This window comes from Crocuta crocuta, unplaced genomic scaffold, assembly GCF_008692635.1.
Source record: "Crocuta crocuta isolate KB4526 unplaced genomic scaffold, BGI_CrCroc_1.0 scaffold258, whole genome shotgun sequence".
In the NCBI taxonomy this organism is placed as follows: Eukaryota; Metazoa; Chordata; class Mammalia; order Carnivora; family Hyaenidae; genus Crocuta; species Crocuta crocuta.
This window is the reverse complement of record NW_027532842.1, coordinates 6,418,828-6,436,020: the sequence shown is the minus strand read 5'-3', so window position 1 is coordinate 6,436,020 and position 17,193 is coordinate 6,418,828. Positions and strand designations below refer to the sequence as shown.

Genomic DNA, 17,193 nt, shown 5'->3' with positions numbered 1-17,193 from the left:
ATAATAAATATGTATTGCTTTAAACTGTTGGGGTAAACAAAATGTATTTACTCTTTTAATATAATATAGTCCAAGATTTAAAAATACTGTATATGGCACAGAATCTCTGACAATGGAAAATTTATCTCCTATAAATCCTAAATTTATATATGAATATAAATATAGTCATTTCATTTTTTATTTAAAAATTTTTAATGTTTATTTTTGAGAGACAGACAGACAGACAGACTGTGAGTGGGAAGGGGCAGAGAGAGGGGGAGACACAGAATCCGAAGCAGGCTCCAGGCTCTGAGCTGTCAGCACAGAGCCCAACGCGAGGCTTCAACTCATGAACCATGAGATCATCACCTGAGCTGAAGTCGGATGTTTAACTGACTAGAGCCACCCAGGTGCCCCACACTCATGTTAAATAGCATATATTTGTCAGGGTACCTGGGTGGCTCAGGTCACGATCCCAGGGTCGTGAGAGCAAGCCCCATGTCGGGCTCTGCACTGAAGGGCTGAGTGTGGAGCCTGCTTCAGAGCCTCCCTCCCCCTCCCCTGCTCATGGGAACGCACATGAACTCACCCTCTCTCTCTCCAAAACTAAGCGAGCAAGTGAATAAATGAATAGTGTGTGAGTGTCACATTTTGTCACATTTTGTAAATGTCCTTCTAGGACTCCTCCCTGCTTCTGCAGTCAACTCAGAATGTGACCGTCAACGCACGCAACTCTGCAGGGGAGGTCACGGGCAGGTTAAAAGTGGGTGAGTCCAGCTTCTTCACAGAGCTTTGCATGTGAGTGGTCTGTGGATGGTTGTGCTGAATGGATATATGTCTCTCTTCTAAAGAATTCATGGCTATTCATGAACAGGTGAAGTATGAGTTTTCTAAATGCCATGCTCTGTTGACCGCAGAGAACAGTTGGAGACAGCGACATATTTTAATTAAAGTTTTTATTTCAATTCCAAGAAATAGAGACCGTTCAAGGTAGTAAGAGACACATGATTATTGCAGAATGCCAACGAATCTGAGACCAAAGGAAAGGCACCAAAGAAGCTGGCATCAGAAGAACAGAGACCAGGGTCTAAGATTCTCTCTCTCTCTCTTCCCCTCCCCACCCTCCTCCTCCTTCCCTTTCTCCTCTCCTACGTACCCCTCCTTTCTCGGGCATCCCTGCCCACTGTTTTCACTTGGCCACATCAGTTCTAACTCTAGGCCTACTGGACCTCTCCGGTTCTTTATCTGATTGGCACCAACCAGCTTGGTCTTCATGAATTCTAAGTTCACAACAAAGTACTCTAATTGGCCCAACTAATGTGTTTAGCCCGCTGCCCTTGGGCCAGCTACGTAAGCTATCCAACCAGCTAACACCAGAGAATAAGGCACCAAGGAGTAAGGTCCCACGAAATCTTACACAGTGAGAAAAGGATGAGGGAGGAAGAACATAGGTGGGAGAAATGATAAAAGAGCAAAGCACCTAGTGAAAGGAAAGTGTAGCCATTCTCTATACTACCAGCAGTCTATAGGTGTGCCAAGCCTAAGAAGTTGAGTGGCCTCTTGGGTTATGGGAAAACAGATGGCAAGTGTCCCACCAGCCCAAGCCAGTGACTCTCAATGTCTCCTTTTTACAAAACAGAATAATAGCACATTGGGAACTACGGCCATATATTAGCCTGATGATTCCTTTTTATCATGCTCAGACAGGAGTTCCGTATTTTATGTTCCACTTTGCTCTTTATAACTTGTTTCTCTTTCGCTTAGAAGTTTGTTTGATCACTAAGTCCGGTGAAATTCTCAGTGGCTCTGGACATGAACCTGGCCTGAGTTTATCCAGCATACATGTTCTTGAAACGCATCTAAATCAAGCCATATTTTCTTGATGACTCGTGTAGTATTATGAGTTATCTTTACCATTATTTCACAAAATTCCTTGTAGCTTTTATATGTGTGAGGGATTTTTGCTCATCGTAGTGCCGGCGTGGAACTTTCTATATGCTGTCATGTAAGTAATAACATACAAAGAATATGTACGTAGCCCTTAGGAGCTCCAAAAGTAAAAGTTCCCTTTATATTCTTATAAAAATGATTTACTGCAAATAATTATTTCCTCATTTAATTTTTTATTGAATGCAGATTATCATATATCATACAAGAGAGATGTGCTATAAATCTGCCTCCAGTTCCATGAATGAAAAAAAACTGAAAGCACTGGAAAGCGAATTTGCTCAAGAACACACAGCTATTTAGCAGAACAAGCCAAACCAGGAGTAAGAAGGAATTAGCAGTTAGCAGGAAAAGCAAACCCCAGGACTTCCCTCAGCCTGGGATGCGCCACTCCCTCTCTCCAATCAGATTTCCTTGAATTATGGCCCTATTTCCTGCAAATATGGATACCATTTTTGTCACCAAGGAATTTACTTAAAAAAGAAAAATATATATATACATATACAAAAAACCCAAAAGACATTCCCATTAGAATTACTTTGGTTTTAGCTGGTCACCTTAAATCTTGAGTTTTAACCTTGGTGTTCCATGCTCAGTATGTTAAAATGAGTGATTTCTGGTAAACTCTTGTTTGGAAAGCCTCTGTTATATGGAAGACCCTGAACCAGAGAATACTGTTCAGCTGACAAGGTTATTCTCAAGTAAACAACTTCCACAATCGTGGTCGCTCCAGCCTCCCATTTCCTGGAAGAAGTTAAACATAGCCAACCTGGATATTAAAATGTAACTTATGTGAACAAGCCAAATTCGTCCCACTTAATTAAGTGAATAATTGCTTATTACTAAACCACTGAAAGTAATGGCAGTGAGTACAGTCAAAACCAAAAGCCTTAAATCCCCAAAGAAGTTAAACACTGACAAGCAAGCAACAACAGCTAGCACTTCAAATCCTTGAGCTGAAAGATACTGACTCACAGCAACAATAACGGGAATCTTATGAACTCTAAGTGCAGCTCTCGTTCCTGCCATTAATTTCCTTTTCATTTCAAATAACAGAGACGAATTCTGGTTAGCATAAAAACATTTATTCAGGTGGGCTGGTTGGGTTTGGCAGTCTTGGTTTTCTGGGCACGGAGCCCGGCTGCAGTGCATCCTGGGAAAACCACCAGCTTTCCAGTGACAGGCAATCGGTACAGAATTTGATCAAGCAGGGCTGCTGGCATCGACCTTGGGATTTCTATAGAGTTCTAGTCACTCCCAATCCAAGTGGAGATTTTCAAAGAACAACCAAATAACCCCACTGGGGAGGCTGGGAATGTTTATGGCACAATTCGGTCACTGCCACCTAGATGCCCAAGTCATCTTCCTGGGTGCTGAAAGATGTCCTCTGCTATGATCACAGTGTCTTAGATCCAAGTATCTGAGGGACACCCAGGCGGCTCAGTCGGTTAAGCCTCTGACTTTGGCTCAGGTCATGATCTCACAGTTCAGCCTGCTTCAGATTCTGTGTCTCCCTCTCTGCCCCTCCCCTGCTCATGCTCTGTTTCTGTCTCAAAAATAAACAAACGTTTAAAAATTAACAAAAAAACAAATTTAGGTCTTTGAATAGCAAAGCTGAGAAGTAAGAATCTCATCAGCCCCGCAAGTTTGTTAGGCTTCTTGGAACTTCTGCATAGCCATGAGAAGCTTCTGCAAAAGCCTTTGTATACCCAGAGCATGACTAATATCAAGAATAGAAATGTAAAACAGAAGAATAAAGTGAATATAGTTCTGCAGAATTTCATGGACACTCTATTAAGGGACAGCAGTCCACCAGCAGCCAAGATAGCTCTGGGTGGAATGATTGAACTCCGCAGAAGAAACATCAGAAATGAGGCCAAAAATACCAGTGTTTTATCCCAGCTGCGTGTTTCTGTGAAGTTACCTAGATTTTGCTGCTTTGCATCCTTCCTGGGGAAAAGGAGAAAGAGGGCGGTGACTGTGAACCTGAAGACGAGCGACCTTCCAGTGCAGCGCACCTCAGGGACGCACAGCTCCGAACAGCACAGAGGGCAACAGGCTGAGAATGTAAGAATGTTCCCAGGAGACCAAAGCAGAACGATAACAGATGTGTTTGGCTTTTCAGCCACTTGATTAATGCACCCCTAGTTTCAGGGAATGAATCACTAAAGCAGCCAGCAAGCTCTGGGAAGAGGTTTGAAGTGAGGGTGATGCTTAGGGACCTTCTCTCCAGATTGGTGGGAATTCACGGACTTTTTCTCTTTAACTTTGATCCTCTGGGCAGAGGTTTCTGTAGCTCCTGCTAGGAGACGTAACCGAGAGTCTTCTGTTTGCTGCTCCAGCGTGTCATCATTACTCAAAGCTGAGGCCAACACTTTGGGAGTTGACGAAAAGTGTAGGGGAGTCATGACGGTACTAATCAACACAATCAAAGATAGCAACTTGATTCCCTCTGACTGTGACTGAGGCCCCTCCAAGATCTGTCCTCATGTAAAACACACAAGAAGAAAACTGTGATGACATCTTCTAGAACTTGGAGTCAGCTCTTCTGAGCACCGTATCTTCAGATGTTGCAGAAGAAGTTCTGGGGTGAGCCTGTGGAGGCCTCGATGGAAGCAAGAATGCAAGAATGTGGAGAACTCGATGCCAGATTGCATCTCAGAAGCGGACATTCTAGAATTAAAAAAAGAGGAAAAGGATGACAGATGGGTGGGAAGGTACCAGTGTCAGGGAGGGGAGGGTGTTGATGGCAAATGGGCTGACCTGTACCACTCTTCCCTGTAGAACCGCAAGAATTTGTCAAGAATCTGGCCAGCATGCTCTCAGTGGAAATCCAAAACTGTTGCCTTCAGCACTAGGCAGATTCTAACCCAGAAAGACTTCCAGAAAAATCCACCTGGATTTTCCTCCAACTGAGGAACAAATAGTACTGCCCCAGGAACTCCCCAAATTAAATATAGTGAAATACCACGACTGGCCCCAGAGACAAGTGATGTCCACTTAAGGATACTGAATGTTTTCATAAGAAGCCAAGGCTGAAGAAGAGATGGGATTGGCCACTACAGTGGCTGGAAAGACAAACCGGAAACAGTAGGTTAGGAAGAAAACCCAAATGAACCCACTTTCCAGTTCCACCAAAAAAGACAACGAAGATCTTTATGATGAGATACTACAGCCAGAATGCCCAGTCAGAAAAAGAGGTGTTCTCTCAGAGAAAAGCAGCTGACACTACGAGATGTATATTGGGGAGGGGGGGGATATATATATATGTATGTATATATGTATGTATGGAATATATATACATATATAAATACATGNGAAGATCTTTATGATGAGATACTACAGCCAGAATGCCCAGTCAGAAAAAGAGGTGTTCTCTCAGAGAAAAGCAGCTGACACTACGAGATGTATATTGGGGAGGGGGGGGATATATATATATGTATGTATATATGTATGTATGGAATATATATACATATACATATATACATATATACATACATATATATATGTATGGAATATATAGACACATATATACATATACATGCACATAAATATACATATATACATGTATATATATATATATGGAATGAATTCCTTCCCAAACAAGTTTTCCATTCTGAGGATAGTGTTAAATTTGTATAATTTCTCTGAAAACTGGTAAATCCAAAAAAAATAATTTATGTTGAAAAGTCCTGAAGTACTACTTTTTGAAAGCTCCATGGTAAAAATAAATAAATAAAAGGGGAATTTCTTTGAAGGAGAACACAATGTGTATCTTGGAGGACATGCAGAGGGGTGAAGGGTGCTGCAGCATTACTGTGATTCGCGGAGTCAGATCTGTACAAAAAGATATAGTCGGAGCCATGGGGAAGTCTAACAGAAGTACTTATATACACACCTGTTGACCTAGTAATTCCACTTCTAAGAATCTACCCTGAAGATACAACCCCAACAAAACAAAATACATGTGTCCAAAGGTTGTTCTCTGCAGCAGTATTTTTAATTGCAAAACGTCAAGGGGCGCCTGGATGGCTCAGTCGGTTAAGTGTCTGACTTCGGCTCAGGTCATGATCNAAGATGGAATTCTATTCACATCTGAGACTTTTGCTCAAGTCTTTCCCTCTAGCTGGCATGCCTCATTCTCCCTCCATCAGGGAAATAGAAACTCTTTCTTCAAAGTCAGCTCAGACAGCATTTCCCCAGGGTGCCATTCTTGACCCCCAAGGATAGACCACGGATTCCATTTCAGGGTTCTCCTTAAACATTGCCTATGCTTGTACCACAGCGCTTACCAAATTGTCCTGAAACTAGTTTTACANAACCCCAACAAAACAAAATACATGTGTCCAAAGGTTGTTCTCTGCAGCAGTATTTTTAATTGCAAAACGTCAAGGGGCGCCTGGATGGCTCAGTCGGTTAAGTGTCTGACTTCGGCTCAGGTCATGATCTCACGGCTCATGGGTTTGAGCCCCTCATTGGGCTCTGTGCTGACAGCCCAGAGCCTGCTTTGGATCCTCTGTCTTCCTCTGTCTCTGCCCCTCCCCCGAGAGCATGCTTGCTCTTGCTTGCTCGCTTGCTCACTCTCTCAAAAATAAACATTAAAAAAAACCCTCAAAAACTACTTAAATATCCACATGTATGGATCAACTGTTGAATAACCACATGCATCCACATGAATACCAAGCATCTGTTTAAAAGAATAAGGAAGATGCCTATGGATTGATTTGTAGTAACTTCCTGGACATATTTGTTAGTGATAAAAGTAAAGCGCAGGAGACTACCTATTGTAGGCTACCCTTCACGGAAGTAAGAAAGGGATATAAGGAAAGACACATGTGTTTGCTCATTTGTGTGTAAAAGAAATAGGGGAAGCATAAACCTGAAGTGAAGAGACTGGCTCCCTGTGCGGTTGACTGGGAAGAGGCTGGGGGGACGGGACTGAGGTAGAAAAGATGAGGGGGAAGTCACACATCCAAGTAAAGCTGTCAGGGATTCTGTATGTCAGGAAAACCTTGGCTGTATTTTCACTGGAGAAAACCCTTAAGCCAATTACACAAACTTAATTAGTCATAAAACCGTCCTTTATTTATTTCTTTCATTTTTCATTTCCTTCTTTGTACCAGAGCCTGTCGTTAAAAATTTTACTTCACCAGATAGCTCTTGTTTTCATCACCAAGGTGGAGTTTGAATTTCATGTCTCAGAGAATTCCACTGCAAAAGATTAGTTGCTTAGTTCTAATCAATATCCAGCTAGGTTAATAAAAACTAGTAGAATATTAATAAAATTTAAAAGATTAATTAGAAACTCAGTTATTTTAAGAGATGATTATCCCTGTGAGTATGGGCTCAGGAATGATGTTTTCTGAAGTGGAAACGTATTTAAATTGAACATTCAACGCCTCCTTGTTTTTAATAAAATGAAGATGGAATTCTATTCACATCTGAGACTTTTGCTCAAGTCTTTCCCTCTAGCTGGCATGCCTCATTCTCCCTCCATCAGGGAAATAGAAACTCTTTCTTCAAAGTCAGCTCAGACAGCATTTCCCCAGGGTGCCATTCTTGACCCCCAAGGATAGACCACGGATTCCATTTCAGGGTTCTCATTGAACATTGCCTATGCTTGTACCACAGCGCTTACCAAATTGTCTTGAAACTAGTTTTACGTGCTTTTTTCTTCAGTGGACTTAGCTGTGAGCTACATCCCACTTGTTGATATGTCCTCAGTGCTTAGCACAAAACCTTGAACATAAAAAACATGCCATAAATTTATGCTCAATGGTACAGACTCATTTTTCTGCATTTTTCAAAGTTGTTTTTTTTTTTTTTCAGTAATCTCCACACCCAACATGGAGCTCAAACTCATAACCCTACGATCAAGAGTCATCTTTTTGCATTTCCTTTTTCTAAAGTTTATTTCTTTATTTTTGAGAGAGAGAGAGAATATATAAGTGGGGTAGGGACAGAGAGATAAAGGAAGAGAGATACGGGGCTTAAACTCACAAACCATGGGATCATGACCTGAGCCAAAGTCAGACGCTTCATCGACTGAGCCACCCAGGTGCCCCTGCATTTTCTTTGACTTGAGTAAGGGTTTATATGGTTTCCCTACTCATGAAAATTATGCAGCTAAACTCGTTGAACATTTCATCATCAGATATGGAACAGTGGTTACAGGGAAAAAAAATGTAGTTTAACCCTTTTTACTCAATGAAGCCTCCTAGAACTGTTGTATGAGTCTCCAATAAGCTAAACAGTGAAGTGTTACTGCATAAATTTCCAGATTTTTTGTTTCCCCTCTCAATTTTAAACTCAGATAACCTGATATTCATCATTTAATGCAAATCAGTATTTATATGATAAATATCTGAACTATATCAGTGACCCAGAAGAGGTAAACGGTGGCACTGAATCACTGAGTGACTGAGTCCGGGTGAAAGTGCGGACGAGCGAAAATACAGGCAACTATCCAAAAAAATAAAGTCAGGTTTCCTTAAGAGAAAGAAGATTAAGACATCAAGGAAAAATAGAGAAATGTGGTCCACTTTATAACGGTCGTACACACACACAGAGACACAGGTAAATGAAGAGTCACTGAAGGCTTTTGCAGTACCGATTAATGAAATGACATAAGAATATGTCGGTGACCATATCCAAAACTGATTAACGTATTCATGGAAGAGCTCCTGTTTAATTTCTAGCTAGGTATCCCTCAACTTTAATGAGTAGTGGGAGGGATAAGGAACACACACACAGGACTATAAGATACCCATTTTCTCAGTGCATTTATACTCCCAGATGAGAATTTAAAGCTAACGTACGAAAGAATTAGGGAACACATGTAGTTCTTTGAGTGATCGCTCAGAGCTGTGTTCTGGAGAGATGGATCCATTATGCTGCCAGGGTCAGAAAGATTGGAAACACGAAGAAGAATTAGGAGACGTAAAATGGTGAACGCCTGAGTGTGGGCAAGAGAAATGGAACAAAGTCGCATATGCTCTTGAGGGCACAGCATCCCTGGTCCAGACGTGGGAGCACCCGCCAAACCTTGGAAGTCTAAAAGGAATCTAAAGCAGTGAGTCCTCAACTCACCTGAGGAGATGAAATTTGGAGGGGAAAGTATTGCTGTTGTCACTGAAATACAAAGAAGGAAGGAGTGAAGAAGAAAACAAAAATGCCATCAAGGACTTTCTGTCCTAAAGAAAGGACAGAAACTTGAAGGTTTCTTCCATGGTGCTGTCTTGTTTTCTACCTGGGGGTAAGAGGTGGGGACCTCCCCAGAGGATAGGGACAGGGAGTGAATCAAGGAGGATTCATCTTCTGGGCTGGCTTTGGCCATTAAAGTGAGCCATTCTTAAAATGGTCTTTCGTGGAGCAGCTGGGGGGCTCAGTCAGTTGAGCATCGAGCTTTGGCTCAGGTCATGATCTCATGGTCTGTGAGTTCGAGCCCTGCATCAGGCTGGCCGCTGTCAGTGCAGAGACTGCTTTGGATCCTCTGTCCCCCTCTCTCTGCCCCTCTCCAACTCATGCTCTCTCTCAAAACTAAACATTAAAAAAAATGGTCTTTCACAAACCTCACATCTTCAGAATATAAAATCTTTAGTTGGCTAATCCTCAAAAGATTACAAATTTAAATAAGCTGAGTAGATGAGTTATGCTATTTTTGGCTAGTTTTAACTTGAAAAACCTAACTTTTAAGTGATTTATTCTTTCATGTATTTGATATGGACTAACATGGTTTTGTTTTTTTAATTTTTTAATGTTTAGTTTTGAGAGAGAGAGCTACAGAGCGTGAGTGGGGGAGGAGCAGAGAGAGAGGGAGACAGGATCTGGAGCAGGCTCCAGGCTCTGACCTGTCAGCATAGAACCTGACATGGGGCTCACAAACCATGAGATCATGACCTGAGCCGAAGTCAGATGCTTAACAGACTGAGCCACCCAGGCCCCTCTTTAATTTTTTTCTTAATTTGAGTATAGTTGACAAACAAGGTTACATTTGGGTCAGGTGTACGACATAGCGATTCAGCATCTCCTTACATTGTGCTTTGTAGATCAGCACATATTTGACATAAATTAAGTTTAATAACATAATAGATTCAGGCTTACAACGTAAAACATTTAATTACAGAATTTGTAAAAAACACTGTTGGTAACAGATTGTATATATGTAGTAATTTGGTATTGCCGGGGGACCTGGCATGGTGTAAAAAGAGATTTTGACTCTACCTACATAATACACACTTCCTAATGAATTGTCGTAATGAATCGTTCAGGTCCCAAAATGGTAGAGGTCCACAGTCAGCAGTTTCAGATCAGCTCCAAGGATGGCAAGCCACTGTTTACTGTCGACGAAAAGGAAGTTGTGGTTGGTACAGAGAAACTCCGAGTAACAGGTATGTGACACTTTTTTCCTCAATTGAGATCTAATTCACATAGAACATTAGTTTCGGGTGAACAGCGTTGATGATTTGATATCTGCATATATTGTGAAATGATCCCCCCGGTAAGTCTAGGTAACATCCATCAACACACGGTTAGAAGTTCTTTCCTAGTGATGAGAACTTTTATTTTTTTAATTTCAATTGCAGTGTAGTTTAACCTACAATGTGTGTGTGTGTGTGTGAACACAGGTTCTTTAATGTAGTGCTCTTTATTTATTTTTAAAAAACTTTTAGTGAGTTAATATAAGTGCAATATTGGTAGTAGAATTCAGGGATTTGTGTTACATTAACCTCAAGAGCTAGTCTCTCAGCAGTTTTCAAATATCCAATACAGTATTGTTAACTATAGTCACCAGGCTGTGCATTATATCCCTAGGATTTAGTTATTTTGTTAGAAGTTTGTCCCTTTTGACCCCCTCACCCATTTTGCCCAACCTCGCTTCCTGCCTCTGGCAACTACCAGTCTGTTCTCTGTATCTATGAGTTTGGTATCTTTCTTAGATTCTATATGTAAGTGAGATCACACAGTATTAGTCTTTCTTTGACTTATTTCACTTAGCATAATGCCCTCATGATCCATCCATATTGTTGCAAATGGCAAGATTTCCTTTTTATGGCTGAGTAATATTCCATTGCATATATAAATATCCTGTTTCCTTTATCCATTTGTATGTAGTAACTCTTGAGAAAAACAATATCCCACTGTCCCAAGCCTATTTTACTTTTGGCAAGTGTACTCTGGAAATTGTTCAGGCAAGGAAAAAAAGTGGTTTGAATTTGTTGACCCTTCTTCATAATGTTTGTTTTTTAATTCTTGATACTCCCCTGGAAGAATGAAATCCTCCTTATAAATCTTTTCTTACTCTTTTCTTGCACCATATTGTTACTCTTTATCTCTTTCCAATTAGTGTAACCCAAAGATTTACAAATTCCTCTATCATCTGTATGATATGCTAGTATCACTTTTCCTATGGTTTTGCGAGCGAACCTTCTTCAAAGTTTCTTTAACTCTCGTTGTACCAGGCACTTGGAGTCCTTCTATTGCTATAAAAATTGTCTCTCTTGGAAATAAGGAGGGTGAGGCTCTTAAAAGAATCACTTTTAGGTTTGAAAAGAAGCAATTTTGTGGGGAAAGAATGTCCAGAACGTGTTTGAAATTTACCTGCTGAGATTCTGTAAAAATTTAATGAGAAAGACAGTAGTTAAATTCATCCCAGCACTTTTCTGTACTATTCTGAGAACCAATGGCAACTTTGTTCTCTCACACATTATTACCGATACTCATAAATGAAAACTGACTTAAGAAGCAGACTCAACCCTAGTATAAACTCTTACATGATATATAACTCCTAATAAGACAAACTACAAGAATCATAACCTATACTAAGGCAATAGGATCTGTGGTTTTCTTACTAAAATAAAGGACACTAGGAAATCTATTTAAAGGACATTGATGGTTTTCTAATAAAGAAATAGCTAGAATGCCCAAGTGCCTTGGTCATCAGAAATCTACTATCCTAGGGGTGCCTGAGCAGTTCAATCAGTTAAGCATCTGACTCTTGATTTCGACTCAGGTCATGATCTCACAGCTCATGAGTTCAAGCCCCATGTTGGGCTCCGCACTGACAGAGGGAAGCTTGCTTGAGATTCCTGCCCCTCCTCTGCCCCCTACCCTCAGAAATAAATAAATAAACTCTAAAAAAAGAAGAAAAAAAATCTACTATTGCCTGGTACAAAGCATATTGGCTTTGTAGGTCTAAATTATGTTCCTATCTCAACAATTACTAGTCACATGACCTCAGGCAGGTTCATCTCTTTTGGCTCTTCCCTCACTTTTAATAACAGGTCGATGATTTCTACTGTGCTAGCATTGCTGAATTAAGTGGATCAGTGTATACAGAGGACAGCAGAGGTCTTGATAAAGTATTATTGCACTGTAGGGCCATGAAATCTATAGGGAATAGCCTGAGAAACAGGAGAGATTGCTTCAAACCCAAGCCATCCTCCACAGGGCATCCCTTAAGTGAAACTTCTCTTAGCCTAGGGCACCTTCCATGCCTTGATGTTAATTTTAGTGGAACAGGTGAAAAAAAAATTGATAAGCACCTATGTTGTTTATTACCTGCATACGTGTATCATAATCACCTGGAGGACTTATTGAAAGATACATTGCTTTCATTTCCTGAGTTTCCAATTCAGCAGGTGTGAAAAGGGACATGAAAATCTGCATTTCCTACAAGTTGTCGGGTGACACTGCTGTTCCTAGGGTCACAGGCTGAGAACCACTCGCTACACTAATCTGACCAGAGTCAGTGGGAAAAACATGTTGGTACCGTATAGATGCTGTCCTGAGCCCACACATTTAAGTTAGCCATTTTATTTGTTTTTTAATTTTGTTTATTGTTTGAGAGAGGGGGGTAATTTGCACACACAGGATGGGCAGAGAGAGAATACCAAGCAGGCTCTGTGCAGTCAGCACAGAGCCCAATGTGAGATTCGATCTCACAAACTGTGAGATCATGACCTGAGCTGAAACCAAGGGTCAGACGCTTAACCCACTGAGCCACCCAGGTGCACTTAAGTTAGTCTTTTTAAAGAAAAGTTATATTCTTCATCTTCTTCATAATTAGCTTTGTCTTGTACAAATTTCTCCCAAACTCCTCTTCTCTCCAGTGAAACTAACTAGAGCAAATATACTGTACCTGTAATTACCGAATACTTTCCTTGTCATGAGGCCTCTAAAACAACACGGAGTTCTGATCACCAAGGCAACCATGAGTGGTGAATGTATGAATGGTAACGTTTTGACCCAGACCTTGACTCTTCCCAGCTTTTCAAGACGTTCTTCGCTTCCCTACATCTGCAGTTAAAGAAATACAAGAAATCGGACAATTCTGGCTTCTCTCCTTGTTTTTTTCCTAAGGTCCGACCCCCTTTCTGTGTTGTGTAACTCAGACTTTCTCAGCCTTAACACTACTGACGTGTTGGGCTGGACAATATTTTCTGTATGTGTGGGGGGCCATCCTGTGCAATGCAGCAAATTCTGAGGCGTCCCTGACCTTTAGCCATAGATCGAGTAGCATTCCTTCCCTGGGAGTGACAATAACCAAAATATCTCCAAACATTGCCCAAACTCTTCGGGAGATTGAAGGCGTTGCAAAATCACCTCTAGTTGAGAGCCACCTTCTAACTTAAACCGACACTGTTTCTCTGGACTTCGTTGACATTGCCTTACTGTGTATTATCTGCTAGAGATGAAGCTAAATGTCTGTAGTACAGAATAAGTAAGACCTACTTCCTTTTACGTGATGCTTATACTGGAGAGCTGTTAGCATAAATTAATTGGTTGGACACAGCCTGCTAAGGATTGTAATAGATGTTTGGGCCCAGGGCTACCGGAGCAGCCTGGAGAAAGGCATCAGTTGTGCCAGAGTGCGAGGGCAAAAGACACAGAGTAGGTCAGAGGAAGTTTCTCAAGGAAAGAGGTCCTGGAGAAAGGCATAGAAGTTTATCAGAAAGGAGAAGTAAGGCTCATCATTCTAAACAAAGTGCCAAGAATGAAGGGATATTAATAGACAATTGTTAAAAGTAAGAGTGAATAACATTTTGAGAACCAGGTTTCATTCCCAGCTGCTCCACTGAGTAGATGTGTGACCTGAAGCATCTATCACCTCTCAGGGCGTCACGATACAGCTCTGCACATCCTTCCCCGCTGGTCTGTCACTGATTGCGGGATACTGTACAGAGCACACAAGGCAAATACAAACTGATTGTGAAATTAAATTGTGAATCTTTCAAAAGAAGCCAGGGTCCCAGAAGACCAAAGTGGTATAGAAATACTGGAATCACTGACAAAACCAGTCGCAAAAGAAGACCTGGAAAGTCAAGGGGCACCTGGGTGGCTCAGTCGGTTAAGCGTCCGACTTCAGCTCAGATATGATCTTGCGGTTCGTGAGTTCAAGCCCTGCGTTGGGCATTGTGCTGACAGCTCAGAGCCAAGAGCCTGCTTTGGATTCTGTGTCTCCCTCTCCCTCTACCCCTCCCCCTCTGTCTCTCAAAAATGAATGAATAAACGTTAAAAAAAAAATTATGAAGACCTGGAAAGTCAGACTTGCCCACCCACTGAAGAAGTGAAAATGAACAAAGAGGACGACCTGACAGGTACTTCAAAGACCGATTGTGTTACTATCACAAGCTTGCAATAGTTGTCTTTGGGAAGATTAATGGGGCCATCGATCTGGCTGGCTTTACTGCCTATGGTAAACATTATGGACAGTGTAATATTGTGTCACTGTGGTAGGCAAAATTCTAAGAATGAGATCCCCAGATCTTTGCCCTTGTAAAGTTCCCTCACCTCTGAGCGTGGAAGGAATCTGTGAATATGATAAGATATCACTTCCATGATTATGTTATTTCTGTGGCAAAAGGGAGTCCATCAATCTGAAGATTTGTTTTCGATGATCTACTGGAATCACATGGGTTCTTTATAAGCAGAGAGTTTTCTCTGGTAATATAAGGAAATCAGAGAATTTGAAGTGCTAAAAGGGTTTGTTCTCTATTGGTAAATGAAGATAGAGGGGGCCATATGACAGGAAATGGGGTGGCTTCTAGAATCTTAGAGAGGTGCTAGGCTGACAATGAGAAAATAGGACCTTCATCCCTAAAGCCACAAGGAACTCTCTTCTGCCAGCAACCTGTCTCGACTTGGAACAAGATTCTTACCCAGAGATTACGGAAAAGAGCCCTGCAGGGCTGACTCCTTGACTTTGGCCTTGTGATGCCTTGAGGATAAAATCCAACCAAGCCTACTGGGTAGGACTTCTGACCAAAGAACTGTGCGCTAACAGGTGACTACTATTTTAAGCAGTTAACTTTGTCCTAATCTGTGACACAGAAATAGAATATTAATACAGCCAGCATATATTCCAACTGTGTTGGAAAAAGTGCATCAAAGAACAAAGCTTGAGTTATTCTTTATTTATTTTCTATGAATTTATACTTATAATTATAACTAAGATTTGTTAAATATACAATAAGCATATTTTTATAAACATTAATCTTTAAAGATCAATTTCCATGAAAGCTTTCTTCCACTACTTACTGTAACAATTTGGTCTTGTTTTAAATGGATCAACTCCAAGTAGCCTTTGTAGTTTCCTGGAGCAGAAGCAGCAGCAGCTGAGAGCCAACGAAAGAGAGATAAGAGAGAGCCAATTCTGCTCTGGGGACTAAGAAAGAAAATTAAATATGTTGCTTCCCTTCTCTCTCTCCTGGATACTTGCATAACTGTCCTAAGCATTGGATTAAAGAGGAGGGATCAAGTGGCTCTTTGTCTAAGGTAGTGCCCTCCAAAATCCTAAACTTGACTCTTGTATAAAGAAATGTTTTCTTGCTGTTACCTTTGTTTAAATACTCAAAGAAAAAAAGAAACCTCTCTAATTCTTAAGCAGATCCCATTTGCAGAAGATATGACTTTTATGTAGAAAATCTTCCAAGCATTCAAGCAAAAAACTCCTGGAACTAATCAGCAATTTCAATAAATCTCAATAAAGTTTTAAGATATAAAATCAACATACAGAAATCAGTTGCATCTCTATACGCTCTATGCGTGAAACATCTGAAAAAGAAATAAAACCATCCCATTCACAACAGCATCAAAAACAATAAAAATATTTTGTTAGGAATAAATTTAGCCAAGTAAAAGATCTGTACAATGCAAGCTACAAGACTTTGTTGAAGGAAATTGAACAATGGAAAGACATCCCATATTCATGGATCAAAAGAATCAATAATGTGGAAAAGTCTATACTATCCAAAGCCATCTGTAGATTCAACAACATGCCCACCAATATACCAATGGCATTCTTCACAGAAATACAAAAAACAACCTAAAATTTGGAACCACAAAAGACCCCTAATAGCCATAGAAATCTTGAGGGGAGAAAAAAAACTAGAGGTATCACATTTCCTGATTGAAAACTGTACTACAAAGCTATAGTAATAAAAACAATATGGCACTGGCATAAAAATAGACCCACAGACCAATGGAACAGAATTGAGAGCCCAGAATTAATGCCCCATGTATGCAGTCAATTAATATTCAACAAGGGAGCCAAGAACACCCAATGGGGAAAAGATAGTCTCCTCGACAAATGGTGTTGGGAAAACTGGATAAATATGTGCAAAACAATTAATTTGATATCTGTCTTATACTGCTCACAAAATCTAACTCAAAATGGATCCAAGACTTGAACATAAGACCTGATGCTATAAACCTCCTAGAAGAAAACTCAGAGAAGCTGCTCCTCAATGTTGGTCTCGGCAAAGATTGTTCAGATGTGACACCAAAAGCACAAACGGACAAAAGAAAAACTCAACAATGTGGACTATATAAAGCTTAAAGCTTCTGCACAGCAAAATAAACAATTAACAAAATGAAAAGCCAACATACAGAATGGGAGAAATTTTTGCAAACCATATACTGGAGAAGGGGTTAATATCTAAAATATATGAAGAACTCAAAGATAAAATGTTTAAAGTCCATAACTCATACAAATCAGTAACAGCAAGAGCAACAAAAAACTCCTACAACTCAAAAACAAAACAACGAAATAGATATTAAAATGGGCAAAGGAACTAAATAGACATTCTTCCAAGAGGACATTCAAATGTCCAACAGGTACGTGAAAAACTGTTCCACACAAATACTCATCTGGGAAATGCAAATCAAAGCCATAATGCAATATTACCTCATACCCATTAGAATGGCTTTCGTCATGAAAATAAGAGATAACACGTGTTGGTGAGGATGTGGAGAAAAGGGAGTATA

The 17,193-nt window shown here is 40.5% G+C and overlaps 1 protein-coding gene and 1 long non-coding RNA gene across 3 annotated transcripts in view; one reads left to right on the top strand and one right to left on the bottom strand.

Moving 5' to 3' along the window:
- Positions 1-17,193, top strand: part of SGCG (sarcoglycan gamma) — a 96,119-nt gene that overhangs the window by 56,803 nt on the left and 22,123 nt on the right. The window contains exons 4-5 of the mRNA XM_077745398.1: positions 659-746; positions 10,197-10,316. Coding sequence (XP_077601524.1) covers positions 659-746; positions 10,197-10,316 — 208 coding nt within the window. The remainder of the gene's footprint in view (positions 1-658; positions 747-10,196; positions 10,317-17,193) is intronic.
- Positions 10,075-17,193, bottom strand: part of LOC144216112 (uncharacterized) — a 32,724-nt gene continuing 25,605 nt past the window's right edge. Inside the window, exons 4-6 of one of the 2 annotated variants that reach the window (XR_013330567.1) lie at positions 15,466-15,542; positions 13,067-13,224; positions 10,075-10,265 (exon numbers count right to left, since the gene is read on the bottom strand). This is a non-coding gene — a long non-coding RNA (uncharacterized LOC144216112). The remainder of the gene's footprint in view (positions 10,266-13,066; positions 13,225-15,465; positions 15,543-17,193) is intronic. The other variant, XR_013330568.1, reaches the window with a different exon arrangement.